We start from the raw sequence: 16145 nt of genomic DNA on the forward strand, positions 1-16145 counted from the left end.
CTGTAGATATCTTAGCCTTTGGAAAGGGAATGCCTGCTTAGATACAGGCCATATCAAAAGAAAAATAACATGTCTAGATTACAACTACTTTTTTCAAAATGGAGCAGGATCTGTCACACAAAAGCCTCGTAACTGATGTAGAGAAAAGATTTTCAAGTGAAACGCAGGCCAGAGGAGTTGAGTAAGCAAGGAAAGGGAAAAATGATTCTTGTTGGTGACAATGGTTCAAGGGTGTATGTCATGTCACTCAATGTTCAGTTTTGCTTTAGGGAGTAGAGTTTTCGGTATGCAGAGGAAAACGGGCGTGAGTCCGCATCGAGTTCAGTAATGAGGGACGATAATTACCGTCATTCATTCCTCAGTTATCTCAACATCTCGTTTAAATCATTTCCCAAAACGAAGTCACAAAGAAGTCATTCCTTCGACCATGTAAGTGTGTGTGTGTGTTTGAGTTTTAACACAATACCTAGACAGCCGATGGACGATTTTTTTTTTTTCAGGAAACATGAAAAGCACTTGTTAGGTGACCTTTTTCAGAAGGTTATCTTTGTGTATGTATATATATATATATATATATATATATATATATATATATATATATATATATATATATATATATATATATGTAAGTGTTTACATAATAAAAATATGGAATGTTATTCCATATATATAAAAGACTAAAACTAAAGAGGTCAACCAGATTTGCTTGCAGGAATGTGATCAGACTAGAGACGCTAAAGATGACGTATACAATAAAAGTAGGCTAAGATAACATGCCGTCACCTGTAGTCATTCATTTGTTTATAAACTCTAGTCCAAGCTTTCCTGCTTGGAGACAAACACCCGTGACCTATAGCTCAAGCGGGCCTACGTGATTAGTAACTATGTCAATCTGATTGTATGTTCGTATGTAACTATGCATCTGATTGTATGTTTCATATGTTCGAGCTACTGTCTGCTCCTTTAGGACTTGTAACCGAGATGGTAGACAGAGCAGAATAGAGTTAGCTATCGTCATTAGAAGACCTGTACCTCTTTACCTAAGCTTTATCATGTAGAGAGAATAGACTTAGCCATCATCATTGGCAGAAGCGATCAAGCTATCGTCATCAGAGACTTGTACAATCCTACTTGATCTTCACCATGTAAATTCAGAGAATATAAGTATTTTTGTACTTCGTGGTTTCTACTAGATCCTCACCTCATAACCGAATCATCATGAGTTTAACACATCGACTAACCAAGAAGATAATACCGACTTCGTAAGTGATCTACAAACCCCAAGACACTCCATTGAATATGGAAGTGCAATACCAACCGACTTAGCGTAAGATTATCGCAAGTCTAACATTACCCTCATAGGGCGCCTTATTTATCAAAAGGCAACAGCCCTAAAAGTGGTGGCAGCGGGGTGGGAGCGACTGTACGCGCCTAAAAGTTGGTGGCAGCGTCACAGAAGAACTCTACAACTTCTCCGAAGTAAAACCAGAATAAGTATGAGGCCGAAATAGAACGTTGGACCCCGCCAGACATTTTCCCTTGTTTTAACCAATTGAAATGGCCATTTCATTTGGCTATAGGTGGTTGTCTGGATCTGTGTAATGGACGAAAAAAGTTGTTCGAACGCTAGTTAAATGTGTAGTATAACCTCGGTCATGTATCCTATATATATAAAGTATCATGTATATAAATGATCATAAATAACAGAGTCGAAATATATCTTTGCGTGTACGCAATAGGAAATCTATTATATAAATGATCATAAATAACAGATTAAATATATCTTTGCGTGTACGCAATAGGAATCTATTTAAAGTGCACATATATTAATCATAATTATATGAAATCCATATACATATGTATAAACTAACATCAGGTAGCCTATAATCAATCTGTTACCTTTTATCACTTACCAATATCTGCAGTTATATATGAGTTAGTATATGGAGTAATGAATCGATATATAACAGTTAGCATAAAAATCAACGAATCAATCAGCATAAACATTAATAATTTTCATCAATTTCATATATGAAATTTCTATCAGTTAAAATATGAATTTTATCATGTTAATCTTCATTCTATGCAATTATCAGAGTACATTAGTATTTTCTGTAGCATATGTATCTTAATGAGATGAAGTGAAAAACTGTATCAGTATATATCACGTGATCACTATTATTTACGAATATCATATGCATATTATGTCTAATATTTTATTACTTGAATCTGTATTTGTGTACACCATGAATTTTTTTTTTACTTATAAGTATTTTCATTATATATATATATATATTCACTAGTGTCTGTATCACACTCCTATTAAGTCCAATGCAAGTCAAGTTTGAGTAATATTCAGTAGTTGGGTTTTGGCTAGCTGACCGAGCTAATGTAAGTGTTTACATAATAAAAATATGGAATGTTATTCCATATATATAAAAGACTAAAACTAAAGAGGTCAACCAGATTGCTTGCAGGAATGTGATCAGACAAGAGACGCTAAAGATGGACGTATACAATAAAAGTAGGCTAACATAACATGCCGTCACCTGTAGTCATTCAATTGTTTATAAACTTTAGTCCAAGCTTCCTGCTTGAGACAAACACCGTGACCTATAGCTCAAGCGGCCTACGTGATTAGTAACTATGTCATCTGATTGTGTGTTCGTATGTAACTATGTCATCTGATTGTATGTTCATATGTTCGAGCTACTGTCTGCTCCTTTAGGACTTGTAACCGAGATGGTAGACAGAGCAGAATAGAGTTAGCTATCGTCATTAGAAGACCTGTACCTCTTTACCTAAGCTTTATCATGTAGAGAGAATAGAACTTAGCCATCATCATTGGCAGAAGCGATCAAGCTATCGTCATCAGAAGACTTGTACAATCCTACTTGATCTTCACATGTAAATTCAGAGAATATAAGTATTTTTTGTACTTCGTGGTTTTCTACTAGATCCTCACCTCATAACCGAATCATCATGAGTTTAACACATCGACTAACCAAGAAGATAATACCGACTTCGTAAGTGATCTACAAACCCCAAGACACTCCATTGAATATGGAAGTGCAATACCAACCGACTTAGCGTAGATTATCGCAAGTCTAACATTACCTCATAGGGCGCCTTATTATACAAGGCAACAGCCCTAAAAGTGGTGGCAGCGGTGGGAGCGACTGTACGCGCCTAAAAGTGGTGGCAGCGTCACAGAAGAACTCTACAACTTCTCCGAAGTAAAACCAGAATAAGTATGAGGCCGAAATAGAACGTTGGACCCCGCCAGACAATTTTCCCCTTGTTTTAACCAATTGAAATTGGCCATTTCATTTGGCTATAGGTGGTTGTCTGGAACTGTGTAATGGACGAAAAGTTGTTCGAACGCTAGTTAAATGTGTATGATAACCTCGGTCATGTATCCTATATATATAAAGTATCATGTATATAAATATCATAAATAACAGAGTTGAAATATATCTTTGCGTGTACGCAATAGGAATCTATTATATAAATGATCATAAATAACAGAATCTAAATATATCTTTGCGTGTACGCAATAGGAATCTATTTAAAGTGCACATATATTAATCATAATTATATGAATCCATATACATATGTATAAAACACTCAGGTAGCCTATAATCAATCTGTTACCTTTTATCTTACCAATATCTGCAGTTATATATGAGTTAGTATATGGATTAATGAATCAGATATATAACAGTTAGCATAAAAATCAAACGAATTAATCAGCATAAACATTAATAATTTTCATCAATTCATATATGAAATTTCTATCAGTTAAAATATGAATTTTATCATGTTAATCTTCATTCTATGCAATTATCAGAGTACATTAGTATTTTCTGTAGCATATGTATCTTAATGAGATGAAGTGAAAAACTGTATCAGTATATATCACGTGATCACTATTATTTACGAATATCATATGCATATTATGTCTAATATTTATTACTTGAATCTGTATTTGTGTACACCATGAATTTTTTTTTTCTTTTTTTTTACTTATAGTATTTTCTATTATATATATATATATATATTCACATAGTGTCTGTATCACACTCCTATAAGTCCAATGCAAGTCAAGTTTGAGTAATATTCAGTAGTTGTTTTGGTAGCTGACCGAGCTAATGTAAGTGTTTACATAATAAAAATATGGAATGTTATTCCATATATATATAAAAGACTAAAACTAAAGAGGTCAACCAGATTGCTTGCAGGAATGTGATCAGACTAGAGACGCTAAAGATGACGTATACAACAAAGTAGGCTAAGATAACATGCCGTCACCTGTAGTCATTCAATTGTTTATAAACTTTAGTCCAAGCTTCCTGCTTGAGACAAACACCGTGACCTATAGCTCAAGCGGCCTACGTGATTAGTAACTATGTCATCTGATTGTGTGTTCGTATGTAACTATGTCATCTGATTGTATGTTCATATGTTCGAGCTACTGTCTGCTCCTTTAGGACTGTAACCGAGATGGTAGACAGAGCAGAATAGAGTTAGCTATCGTCATTATTAGAAGACCTGTACTCTTTACCTAAAGCTTTATCATGTAGAGAGAATAGAATTAGCCATCATCATTGGCAGAAGCGATCAATCTATCGTCATCAGAAGACTTGTACAATCCTACTTGATCTTCACCATGTAAATTCAGAGAATATAAGTATTTTTGTACTTCGTGGTTTCTACTAGATCCTCACCTCATAACCGAATCATCATGAGTTTAACACATCGTCGTCATAACCAAGAAGATAATACCGACTTCGTAAGTGATCTACAAACCCCAAGACACTCCATTGAATATGGAAGTGCAATACCAACCGACTTAGCGTAAGATTATCGCAAGTCTAACATTACCTCATAGGGCGCCTTATTATACAAGGCAAACAGCCCTAAAATAGATAAATATATATATATATATATATATATATATATATATATATATATATATATATATATATATATATAATATAATTCTATATCGAGGTGTTCTCACTCCCGATTTGCTATATAACCGAGGTATTGAACTACAGAGCTTCTTTGTTCATTGCAAAATCAACAAGTAGGAACAAAACATAACAGTAGTAGACTGCAAGATCAATCCGGAGAAACATACGATGTTACATTAGTGAGAATCACTATTTCTAGATCGTCTTCCTAATCAGATCCATATCTTCGATCTCTTGTTTACTATGAATTTTTTCTCTAGCCTTCTTAAAAGACAAGAATAAATTTGTTCCCAATCTCATACATGGACGAGAATATCTGTTCTATGTTTTTCAATTTAAATCAATAAGCATCATTATTTTGAGTCTCTTATCTAATAAGAATCATTACTACTGGCATCCTACTAACTGAGAAACATCACTCATATTCTTCTCATATCCCTTACCAGTACATCCGCGGAGAGGTGAGCTGTGTGCTTAGTTTGACAGATGGGCGTGGAATGTCGACTCAGATTGTGCCTTCTTGCCATCTCGATAAGGAACAACGTCTTATCCAAATTCTTGCGGTACATGGCCTCACTGCAGACCACGAACAAGGGGGAGAAAGAAGGTGATGATAAAGAGCAATTACATTGAGGAATATGAAGAGGAAGCCGGGATCACCTGACTGACCTCCGAGAAGCAATAGCTTGGGGAACTGAAACTGACGACTTTGACTTTTTGACTAAAGTGAAACATGGTATGAATTAGTCGAAATCTGTGGTTATTTTAGGCAGAATCAAAATTCCTTTTCTTGATTTGTCATGATGATAATTTGACCTGATAGGATCTGCGAAAAGTTTTCATTTTGGCTATTTTTTTTATTTTTTTTATTTTTAAGATTCATCCTGAGAAGGGCTGTTGCTGCTGAGGGTGCAACCGACAGAAGCACATTAACACGAGAGAGAGAGAGAGAGAGAAGAGAGAGAGAGAGAGAGAGAGAGAGAGAGAGAGAGAGAGAGAGAATAAGGAGGGGAGGATGATAGAAAGTTATTTTTCATTGAAGGCCTAACAACAAATGGTTATTAGAAAATGTTACATGAAAAAGTCTAACGAGCAGGTAGACAGTACACTGCAACAGATTCAAATGTCCAATTGCCTATATCTGAGCCACATAGAGGCTGATTCCTCTATAGTTTCGGTAGTGTAGCAAAACTCTCTCTCTCTCTCTCTCTCTCTCTCTCTCTCTCTCTCTCTCTCTGTATGTATGTATGTATGGTGCTTTGACATTGCATGGAACCAGTGGTTATTCAGCAACGGGACCAACGTCTTTACGTGACTTCCGAACCACGTCGAAAGTGCACTTCTATCACCAGAAATACACATCTCTTACACCTCAGTGGAATGGCCGAGAATCGAACTCGCGGCCAACGAGGTGGTACGCCAACACCATACTGACCACGCCATGAGGCTTTCTCTCTATCTCTCTCTGCCTCTTTTGAACACTCACAGGTCATGTCCTTCCCCGATGTCCGTCTCCAACATGGGAGCCACCATGAGCTTCACGTTGACCTCGTGGAGGCTACGGCTGATGGCTGCCAGTTTGTCCTCGCTGTTTCCGGCCACGAACTGATTGTAGAACGGCGCCACGAAGATGCTCAGTAGCTTCTCTCCCAAAATACGTTCGCCGAGGGTCAGCAACTGGAAGGAGAATGCATTGACTTGGTAAACTGGTCTGAATATTTTACAATAAACTGGGAAAGACTCAAGGTCTTGGCAGCGTCCCTTCAGCCCCTAGCTGCTGCCACCCCGTTCATTCATTTTACTCTATCTCCGTTTCTATTCTATTTCTTCCATCTTACTTTCCACCCTCTCCTAACAATTGTCCCAACATCATTTTCAGCGCTGAATGACCTGGTAGGTCCCAGCGCTTGGCCTTTGGTGTAAATTTTATATTTCAGTTCCAATAAACTGGGAATAATATGGATTCATGACTGTCTGAATTTGCTTCAGCTAACTTACCCTGATGCTGTGGTTGACGAGGGTGTCGACTGCGCATGCGTTCAGAACAAGAAGACCCCTGATCAACTCTTTGGTCTTCTTGTGCTTGAAAGCAAAGGAATGACTGCTGAAATCCAGTTTCCATGCTGACTGTCCGCTCGGCACTGGTAAAGGAGATATTGGGTTAGTTATTCGCTGTTCAAATGAATTTCATAAAAATGTTTAACCCGCCTTGCGTTTTCTATGTGATGTAGACTATACCACGCGCATGCGTAACATGAACTTTGCCACCAGCAATGGCTAATTTCCACAAAAGTTGTCAAGTTAAAACATGGCAGAAAACACGAGCGTGTCACAACGCCTCAGTGATTTACATATATACCTGAGTTGACGTCTTCCATTTTAACGGTGGACATGTGACGATGAGAAGCTGCTTGACCAGCAAAAGAGGAGGTCTGAGCTAGTCGCGCCTGATGCTCAATTCTGTCAGTTCTGGAAGCTCCCGCTACATAGGATCGGAAATGGATGAGTAAATTTACTTTAGCAAGTATCTGTTAACCGTCAATTTGTGGATGATCCTTGTGATAACTATATGGAAATAATTGCTATGAAACATTGACACTTTATACAATTAGTACGGCGAGGTTTAAATAATAACAGTAATGATAATAATAATAATAGTTTCCTTCAGTTAGAGGACAAAATACTTCAAAATCTTAAATCACTTAAAATGCGGACCCACCAACCATATCAATATCCTAATCTTAAAATTTTTCACTGTAACAATTTCATGACAACTGATTTCCTAATATACAGTAACAAATACAACACACACACATACATACATATATATATATATATACCTATATATATATATATATATATATATATATATATACAAAATGGGTTGTGGATTATATACGTGTGTGATGCCAGATAGTTAGCAGGCATAAATTAAAAACGGAATGATCTACAACTATTTAAAACTATAACCAGCAAAGAGCAAAAGCTTCGAAACGACTTGTCGCAGCCTGACCTGACCTTACCTGACCTCCATTGTGGAGTGACAGCAGAACGACCGAGAACTACTCCTCTGAAGAAGAAGTGTGTACGTCCGAACATCACTGCTAAAGTAAATGTAAGAATTATGTTCGACTTATGTAATAAAGAATAAAGATTGTAGCAGGCCTATTGAATTTGTCTGCGATTGTTTCCTCACAAGGAAAGTCTACTAACAACCTCTCAATGAAACCGTTATTTTGATTTCCAGAAATGTTTCTGTGAATCACTGGAAAATCTGGTATATAATCTAAAGATAAAGACCAAGTTATATTTTATGCACTAAAGACTAAATATTCTAGTTGGCGCAGTGAATTCGTCCGCGATTGTTTCAACATCAGACAAGGCAACTAAAAATGTCTCGATGAAAACAGCATTTTGATTTCCAAAGATGTTGTGCTCCTTTGAAAATCTGGCATATAACTCATCAACAAAAACCACTCGAACACGATCCAAATGCTCACCTCTTGAAGTAGCCAAGGCACAAAGAACTAATCGCCTGAAGTTCTCGCAAGGTTTATAAATTCTCAAGCTCTTCAAAAAATCTTGTCAGAATCGAAGAACTGATAAGATTTCAGTCGGGATGTTCGCGAGCTGATGGTGTAGTATGTACTTTCCTAGGGTCATTAGGTAAAGATGTTTATCACAATTATTTTAAAAACGAGGACATTGTTTACAACAAAATCCTACTGACACAGTTGCTGTCAAGGTTATCAGGTGATATTTTCTCAGCAAAATCAAGTGTTATCATGGGCATTGTTGTAATTCTCTCTCTCTCTCTCTCTCTCTCTCTCTCTCTCTCTCTCTCTCTTCTCTTCCCCACCCTATCCCCCTTTCTCTTTCGCTGCGACACTCAGTGCCTAAAGACGCTTCTCTTCTTCCTGAAGACAGGTGTAAAAAAAAAAGTATAAAATGCGTCGAAGTTTCTTTTCTGTACAGCTTATAAGGCTGTGTGAAAGCCTCAGCCGCGGCCCATGAAACTTTCAGCCACGGCCCGGTGGTGGCCTGTGCTCTTGGCTCCTGTAGCTGTGCAAGACGCACTATCATGGCTAACTTTAACCTTAAAACAAAAACTACTGAGGCTAGAGAGCTGCAATTTGGTATGTTTGATGACTGGAGGGCGAAGATCAAACAATCTAATTTGTAACTCTCTAGCCTCAGTAGTTTTTGATGACCTGAGGGCGGACAGGAAAAATTGTAAAGCTTAAACGGATGTTATATGTGACTGTTTTTATCTCGTTTTACAGAATTATTGAATTTTAGCAAACAGATTAAAGCAAATCAGTCGACTGATCATAGAATCAGGTTGTTTTGCCGAAAATCTGAGCCTTTGGAACATTATTGAATTGCTTCACCAATGTTAAGTATGAAAGTAACTTCCTGCTCGCTATAAGAAAAGTTTGACCGATCTTAAAAAGGACAATACTATCCACATTTTTACAAAAGCGGAAAGGTTTCAAATAGTATAATAATTTAGATAAAGCTGACTACATATCACGTATGCAAGCCTTACTGGATGATGATGTGACTTATAAAAAACTAACAAAAAATCCCCTTGATCAAGTCATAAAAAACTTCAATAGCATAGTGAAAAGTATCCTTAAAGATAAAACAGAACTACTAGGCAAATGTTAGTCAAATCTCCTTCGCTACCTTACTTGTACGGATTAGTCAAAACGCACAAAGAAAATAACCATATGCGGCCTATTATCAGTACTGTTGGTTCAATTTCATATAAACTTTCGAAATATATCACTAAGATCTTGTCCCGTTACTTGGAACCATCTTAGATTCTCATATGTATAATTCTCTACATTTAGTTGAAAAATTAATCAAAATTGCTCTTTGCCCTACTGATAGATTCGTTAGTTTTGATGTATGTTCTCTTTTTACTAAAGTCCCTATAGACTCTATTTTAGAATACCTTAGTAATGAACTAACTCAGCATGAATTACCTCTACCTATAAGTCACATTATTTCACTCACGAGTTTGTGCATTTGTGATTGTAAGTTTATATTCAATGGTGAATTTTATCAACAAATTTTTGGCATGGCAATGGGAAATCCTTTATCACCATTACTCTAAAAACCTGTACATGGAATTCTTTGAAAAACGCTACTTACCTAATATCATTTATATTCCCTGTAAAGTGGTATCGTTATGTGATGATTGTTTAGCTGTTCTTCCTGTCGGTATTGAAGAAATTGATTTACTCTCTAAATTAAATAACCAGGTACCATCGATTAAGTTTACTCTAGAATTAGAAAAAGACAATTGCCTCCCTTCTTAGACGTTTTGATACATAGAGAACCATTTCAATGTAAATTCAGTATTTATAGGAAAACCGACTAACAACTTATGTTCAATTCTTCTCAGGCCACCATCTTAACATAAAAATATCAATTTTTTCCTCTCTATGTTTTTACGAGCATTGCGCATTGTCAGTCCACAATATTAGATCAAGAAATTGAATACATAAGAAAAATAGGGAAGGATTTATGCTACCTATTCACATATATTAGACATTTGCTATAATAAAGCCCACAAAAGTTTTATACTGTAAGTAACACGCAGAAAGAAAATTCTAAGAACATTCTCAGTTTGCCTTATTTTAACGGATTTGAAACCATTAAATCATTGTTAAAAGCTTTTAATGTCAACCTTGTTTTTTCCTATAATAACACACTAAAAGGAATGTTAATAAAAAATGGCCCCAGAGAAAGCAACAACATAATATATAAAATTCCATGTATGGATTGTCCCTCATTTTATCTTGGACAGTCCTAGCAAAGGCTTAGAAGTAAGGCTAAGCCAGCATAAATATTCTGTAAAAACTGGGCAAAAATCTAATGCAATATTCATTCATTTAAGTGAAAACAACCACTGAATAAACTGGGTGATAGTTCAGTAATTGCAAGGTCAAGAGATGTCTTATCACGAAATCTCTTAGAATCTGCTTTAATACAACTTACTTTTCATTGTAATTTCAATGTTACTCGTGGCCTTTTTCAGTTTAGACCTTGTACCTGTAACATGTTAAGAATGATCTCAAAGATATAACTACAACTTAAATAAAAATCAGTTGATTTAGAGTTATTATTTTGTTTTAATGTATGTCTGACATCTATTGTGAATATGGTTTTGTTACCAAGTTCTGAAATAGCTGTCACCTATAATCCTTTAATTGTCTTGAAATTGTATCTGAGATGATTGTCTTAAACCTTTAATTGCACCCATTGTTTATGCTTGTTTGGGAGGATTTCTTATCTTCCAGGTGTGTCGGATTCTAGATACTAATCTCTTTATAATCCCTATCTGTCAGTTATATGAATCTTCTTGTATTGTCATTTCTGTATTTATGTCAGTCTCTGCCTCAGTAAAGGACGTTTAACTTCGAAAGACCTTGCAGATCCTCCTTCGTTTATTTTTCCTTCGTGGCATATATCTTTATTTATGGATTTATCACGTTCCTAACTTTCGTGATTCAGTTATACATACATACATATATAGATATATATATATATATAGATATATATATATATATATAAATATATATATATATATATAGTATATATATATATATATATAAATAATTTAGATCTATTATTAACATTGTATATATATATATTATATATATGATAATATATAGATATATAGATATATATAGATACCTATAACTACCTATAACTATATATATATATATAATATATATTATAACCCTATATATTACATATATATATATATATATTATATATATATATATATATATATAATGTGTGTGTATATTACATACGTGTGTGATGCCAGATAGTTAGCAGGCATAAATTAAAAACTGAATGATCTACAACTATTCAAAACTATAACCAGCAAAGAGCAAAAGCTTCGAAACGACTACAGCTCTGGAGAAGAAGTGTGTACGTCCGAACATCACTGCTAAAGTAAATGTAAGAATTATGTTCGACTTATGTAATAAAGAATAAAGATTGTAGCAGGCCTAGTGAATTTGTCTGCGATTGTTTCCTCACAAGGAAAGTCTACTAACAACCTCTCAATGAAACCGTTATTTGATTTACAGAAATGTATATAGTCTAAAGATAAAGACTAAGTTATATTTATGCACTAAAGACTAAATATTCTAGTTGGCGCAGTGAATTCGTCCGCGATTGTTTCAACATCAGACAAGGCAACTAAAAATGTCTCGATGAAAACAATATTTTGATTTCCAAAGATGTTTTGCTCCTTTGAAAATCTGGCATATAACTCATCAACAAAAACCACTTGAACACGATCCAAATGCTCACCTCTTGAAGTAGCCAAGGCACAAAGAACTAATCGCCTGAAGTTCTCGCAAGGTTTATAAATTCTCAAGCTCTTCAAAAAATCTTGTCAGAATCGAGGAACTGATAAGATTTTAGTTGGGATGTTCGCGAGCTGATGGCGTAGTATGTACTTTCCTAGGGTCATTAGGTAAAGATGTTTATCACAATTATTTTAAAAGCTAGGACATTGTTACAACAAAATCCTACTGAGGACAGTTGCTTGTCAAGGTTATCAGGTGATATTTTTCTCACGCAAAAATCAAGTGTTATCATGGCATGTTGTAATTCTCTCTCTCTCTCTCTCTCTCTCTCTCTCTCTCTCTCTTCCCCACCCTATCCCCCTTTCTCTTTCGCTGCGACACTCAGTGCCTAGAGACGCTTCTCTTCTCCCTGAAGACAGGTGTAAAAAAAAAAAAAAAAAGTATAAAATGCGTAGAAGTTTCTTTTCTGTATAGCTAATAAGGCTGTATGAAAGCCTCAGCCACGGCCCATGAAACTTTCAGCCACTGCCCGGTGGTGGCCTGTGCTCTTGGCTCCTGTAGCTGTGCAAGACGCACTATCATGGCTAACTTTAACCTTAAAACAAAAACTACTGAGGCTAGAGAGCTGCAATTTGGTATGTTTGATGATTGGAGGGTGAAGATCAAACATTCTAATTTGCAGCCCTCTAGCCTCAGTAGTTTTTATGACCTTAGGGCGGACAGATAAAAAAAGAAAAATTATAAAGCTTAAACGGATGTTATATGTGACTGTTTTATCTCGTTTTACAGAATTATTGAATTTTAGCAAACAGATTAAAGCAAATCAGTCGACTGATCATAGAATCAGGTTGTTTTGCCGAAAATCTGAGCCTTTGGAACATTATTGAATTGCTTCACCTAAGTTGGCTGAAGAGATAAGTGCTTTAGAGAACAAGTATTCTATAGAACAAGTGCTTTAAAGAAAGTATGTTCTTAAGAACAACTGCTTTATTAAAGAACAATTACTATGAAGACTAGGTGATTCAAAATACAAGTTCTTTAAAAAAGCGTATGTGGCCTATAAAAACTGATTTCGAAAGCAATACCTCTAAGCAGTCAAGATAGACAAAGAGGGGCCATCTCTTTCTTTCAGACGAAGCCGTTGTCAACGCATTCGCACAAACACAGACTTGGGCAAAAGCAATGACTGCTTAACATCTCTGAATTCACCAAGACAACTGTTTTCGCCCTAACTCCAGTGTTAGATGGAACAGACACTCGTAACTTACGACCATTACCAGCTATTAACATTCATAACGTGCTCACAGAGAATCAGATTCACTCATTTAAAAGAGAAAGAGGAAGAAGAAGCAACTGGTAACAAACGATTAGGCAAAAGAATAAAGAAAGGAGCGTATACACAATTGAAAGAGTGGACACTGACTTCCTTAAATAATAATACAGGTATTAACGTATAATCAATCAAGCTATAATAAAACGACCACAAAGATTCAGAGGCCCCACAGACGAAGAATAAGAGACCTCCCGTGGTAAGACTTCTATAAAATAAAAAATAAAAAAAAGAGATTTATTGAGGCAACTTGGAATTGAGAGGTCAGCTAATACCACCACCTCGCCAGAATCCACGATGACTATTACTACTTTCTGCCAACTGCGGAGTGACAGACGACCACGTTGATTAAAAAAGTTTTTTGTTTCGTGAACTAAATGAGACAATTTGTCCTTGGCAACTGGGCCAGTGATAAATGTTGTCTGAGAAGTAACGCAAGAAAGCTACAGAGAGAGAGAGGAGAGAGCCGAGAGATCGAGAGAGAGAGAGAGAGAGAGAGAGAGAGAGAGAGAGAGAGAGAATCTTTACCAATACTACATTGCGTGCTTGGTAATTTACCCCGCTCGTTACGTATTTCATCAAATAAAACCCTCCCCACCTCTCTCTCTCTCTCTCGTATGTACTTAGGCACGTAATTTTTATCAAATATGTCACCTTGATAACCAACGATGGGAAATTACTCCTGTCATTTGATTTTTTTTTATTATTCATGTGATACAAAATAATATGGTTGCATAAGGCTTCTTTGATTGGACTGAACTTTTAACCTATATATTGACAGGAATACTTCTTAACCATAAATTGGATCAGACTTGTTAGGCACATCTGTCAGCTAATCTTTATCCTAATAAGCTTAAATAAAACTTACGTGTGATAAAGTATTTATGAGCACAGTTTATTCCGTAAATAAATTTGGTGCAGTCATATCATTTCCAATATACGGCCGTTTCCCTTAAAACGAAGGCTGGTGCCAAAGAAAGGCTGACACGTTGATTCGTGGATGAAACCCTCGTGGTAGAAACTTCCATAACATTAGCCGTCTCATAAGGAGATTCATCAATAGTGCGTCGAACTCCTTTACACACACACTGCTACCTACCTGTCCAGTATTACCGCAGTACCTACACCTCTCTTCCTCCCTTGTGTGAGAAGGTTTGGGTGTGGGCAATATATTGAGATTATTCTCAAGAAGATTCTATGGTTAGTTTTTAAGATATGGCCTCCCGCTTTTTCAGTGAAGGTTCCGATACACGGAAGTGTCATACTTTTCATGCCATGAAAATAAGATAGAACAGACAGTTCAGGAATATGCGACCAGAACACCTCAAAACACTGATCTATCAATCCATTCACACGTTTCTGAAATTCTCTACATTTTTCAACTTTTCAATCATCCTTCCCACACTACATCTAAAATGCAAATTGTTCATCTCTAATTTTATTCATTTGCATAGGAGAGTCGACTCAACAATTGCCTCATATTCCCACCTTGGCTTCTGCAAACCACCTCAAGTCTCTTCCAAAATCTTTTCTCACACTCCACTGCACTCCTCGCTTCACCAAATCTATAACCCGAATTTTCTATCATTACGCCATCACCCACTACACCTACCAACTATAGTGGATTCACATCAACCGTGCATTTGATGTCTAGGCCAGTCCCTTACGACGCTCCTGATTGGCTATTGATAAGCCAATCACAGGGCTGGAAACACTCAGTCTCTCTCGAGAGTTCACATGGGTAGGATCTGTGTTCCACCTCTCATGAGCGATGAGTCTTTCAAAAGTATCCGTCAAGAGATGTGGAACATACATCCTGCCTATGTGACCTCTCTCGAGAGACAGAGTTTCCAGCCCTGTGACTGGCTTATCAACAGCCAATCAGGAGCGTCGTAAGGGACCGGCCTAGACATCAAATGCACGGTTGATGTGAATCTATTGTATATAATATGTATTCGAATCAAGTGCTTTATTCTCCCCACGCCCCACCATCCATTCTAACGTTCACTGCTCAGTCTTCCTGGCTTCCGTTTACCATTATAATAACCATACTCGTGCTGACATTTACTCTCAACTCTCTTCTCACTGACTTCTTGTATCAGTTCATTCATAAAGACATAGCACTAACTACAGCTGGTTCACTTAAGGTAGATTCTTGGATGAGCCAATGCTTACGAGACGCTGTTTCGCGGACGGGGGGGCTTGCTTGCTGATTGGCTGGCAGCAGGATGTCGGCAGTTCCCAGCCAATCACCGGCCGCCAAACAAACGTCTCATAGGCATAGGGCTCACCCAAGGATCTACCTTAAGTGAACCAGCTATAGTCTACTTCCACGATAAAGACTTGAAATCACACTTGGCAGGTCATTTCCTGTATTATGCATCCTCAACATCCTCCATATTGCCTGTCTGGTGTATTGGAAGTTTTCTGTAGGTTCATGTATGCCACACGCCGCCTTTGCTCACTTACGCCAGGGGGTGGGGGCGGACGTGTTGGAAGTCT

At 36.7% G+C, this 16145-nt stretch overlaps 1 protein-coding gene and 1 long non-coding RNA gene across 2 annotated transcripts in view; both read right to left on the reverse strand.

The window, feature by feature from the left end:
• LOC135202330 (hydroxyproline dehydrogenase-like) overlaps positions 1 to 8536 on the reverse strand; it is a 41832-nt gene extending 33296 nt beyond the window's left edge. The window contains exons 1-7 of the mRNA XM_064231678.1: positions 8477 to 8536; positions 8000 to 8077; positions 7336 to 7458; positions 6975 to 7117; positions 6463 to 6653; positions 5420 to 5552; positions 1 to 16 (exon numbers count right to left, since the gene is read on the reverse strand). Coding sequence (XP_064087748.1) covers positions 1 to 16; positions 5420 to 5552; positions 6463 to 6653; positions 6975 to 7117; positions 7336 to 7458; positions 8000 to 8075 — 682 coding nt within the window. The 5' untranslated portion in view covers positions 8076 to 8077; positions 8477 to 8536. The remainder of the gene's footprint in view (positions 17 to 5419; positions 5553 to 6462; positions 6654 to 6974; positions 7118 to 7335; positions 7459 to 7999; positions 8078 to 8476) is intronic.
• LOC135202332 (uncharacterized) lies at positions 557 to 2897 on the reverse strand. Its single transcript, XR_010311716.1, has 2 exons — positions 2550 to 2897; positions 557 to 783 (listed from the first exon to the last, which is right to left on the reverse strand). It is a non-coding gene; the product is annotated as an uncharacterized LOC135202332 (long non-coding RNA).
• Positions 8537 to 16145: the final 7609 nt, after the last annotated feature.

The sequence above is a fragment of the Macrobrachium nipponense genome, chromosome 30, assembly GCF_015104395.2.
Source record: "Macrobrachium nipponense isolate FS-2020 chromosome 30, ASM1510439v2, whole genome shotgun sequence".
NCBI lineage: Eukaryota > Metazoa > Arthropoda > Malacostraca > Decapoda > Palaemonidae > Macrobrachium > Macrobrachium nipponense.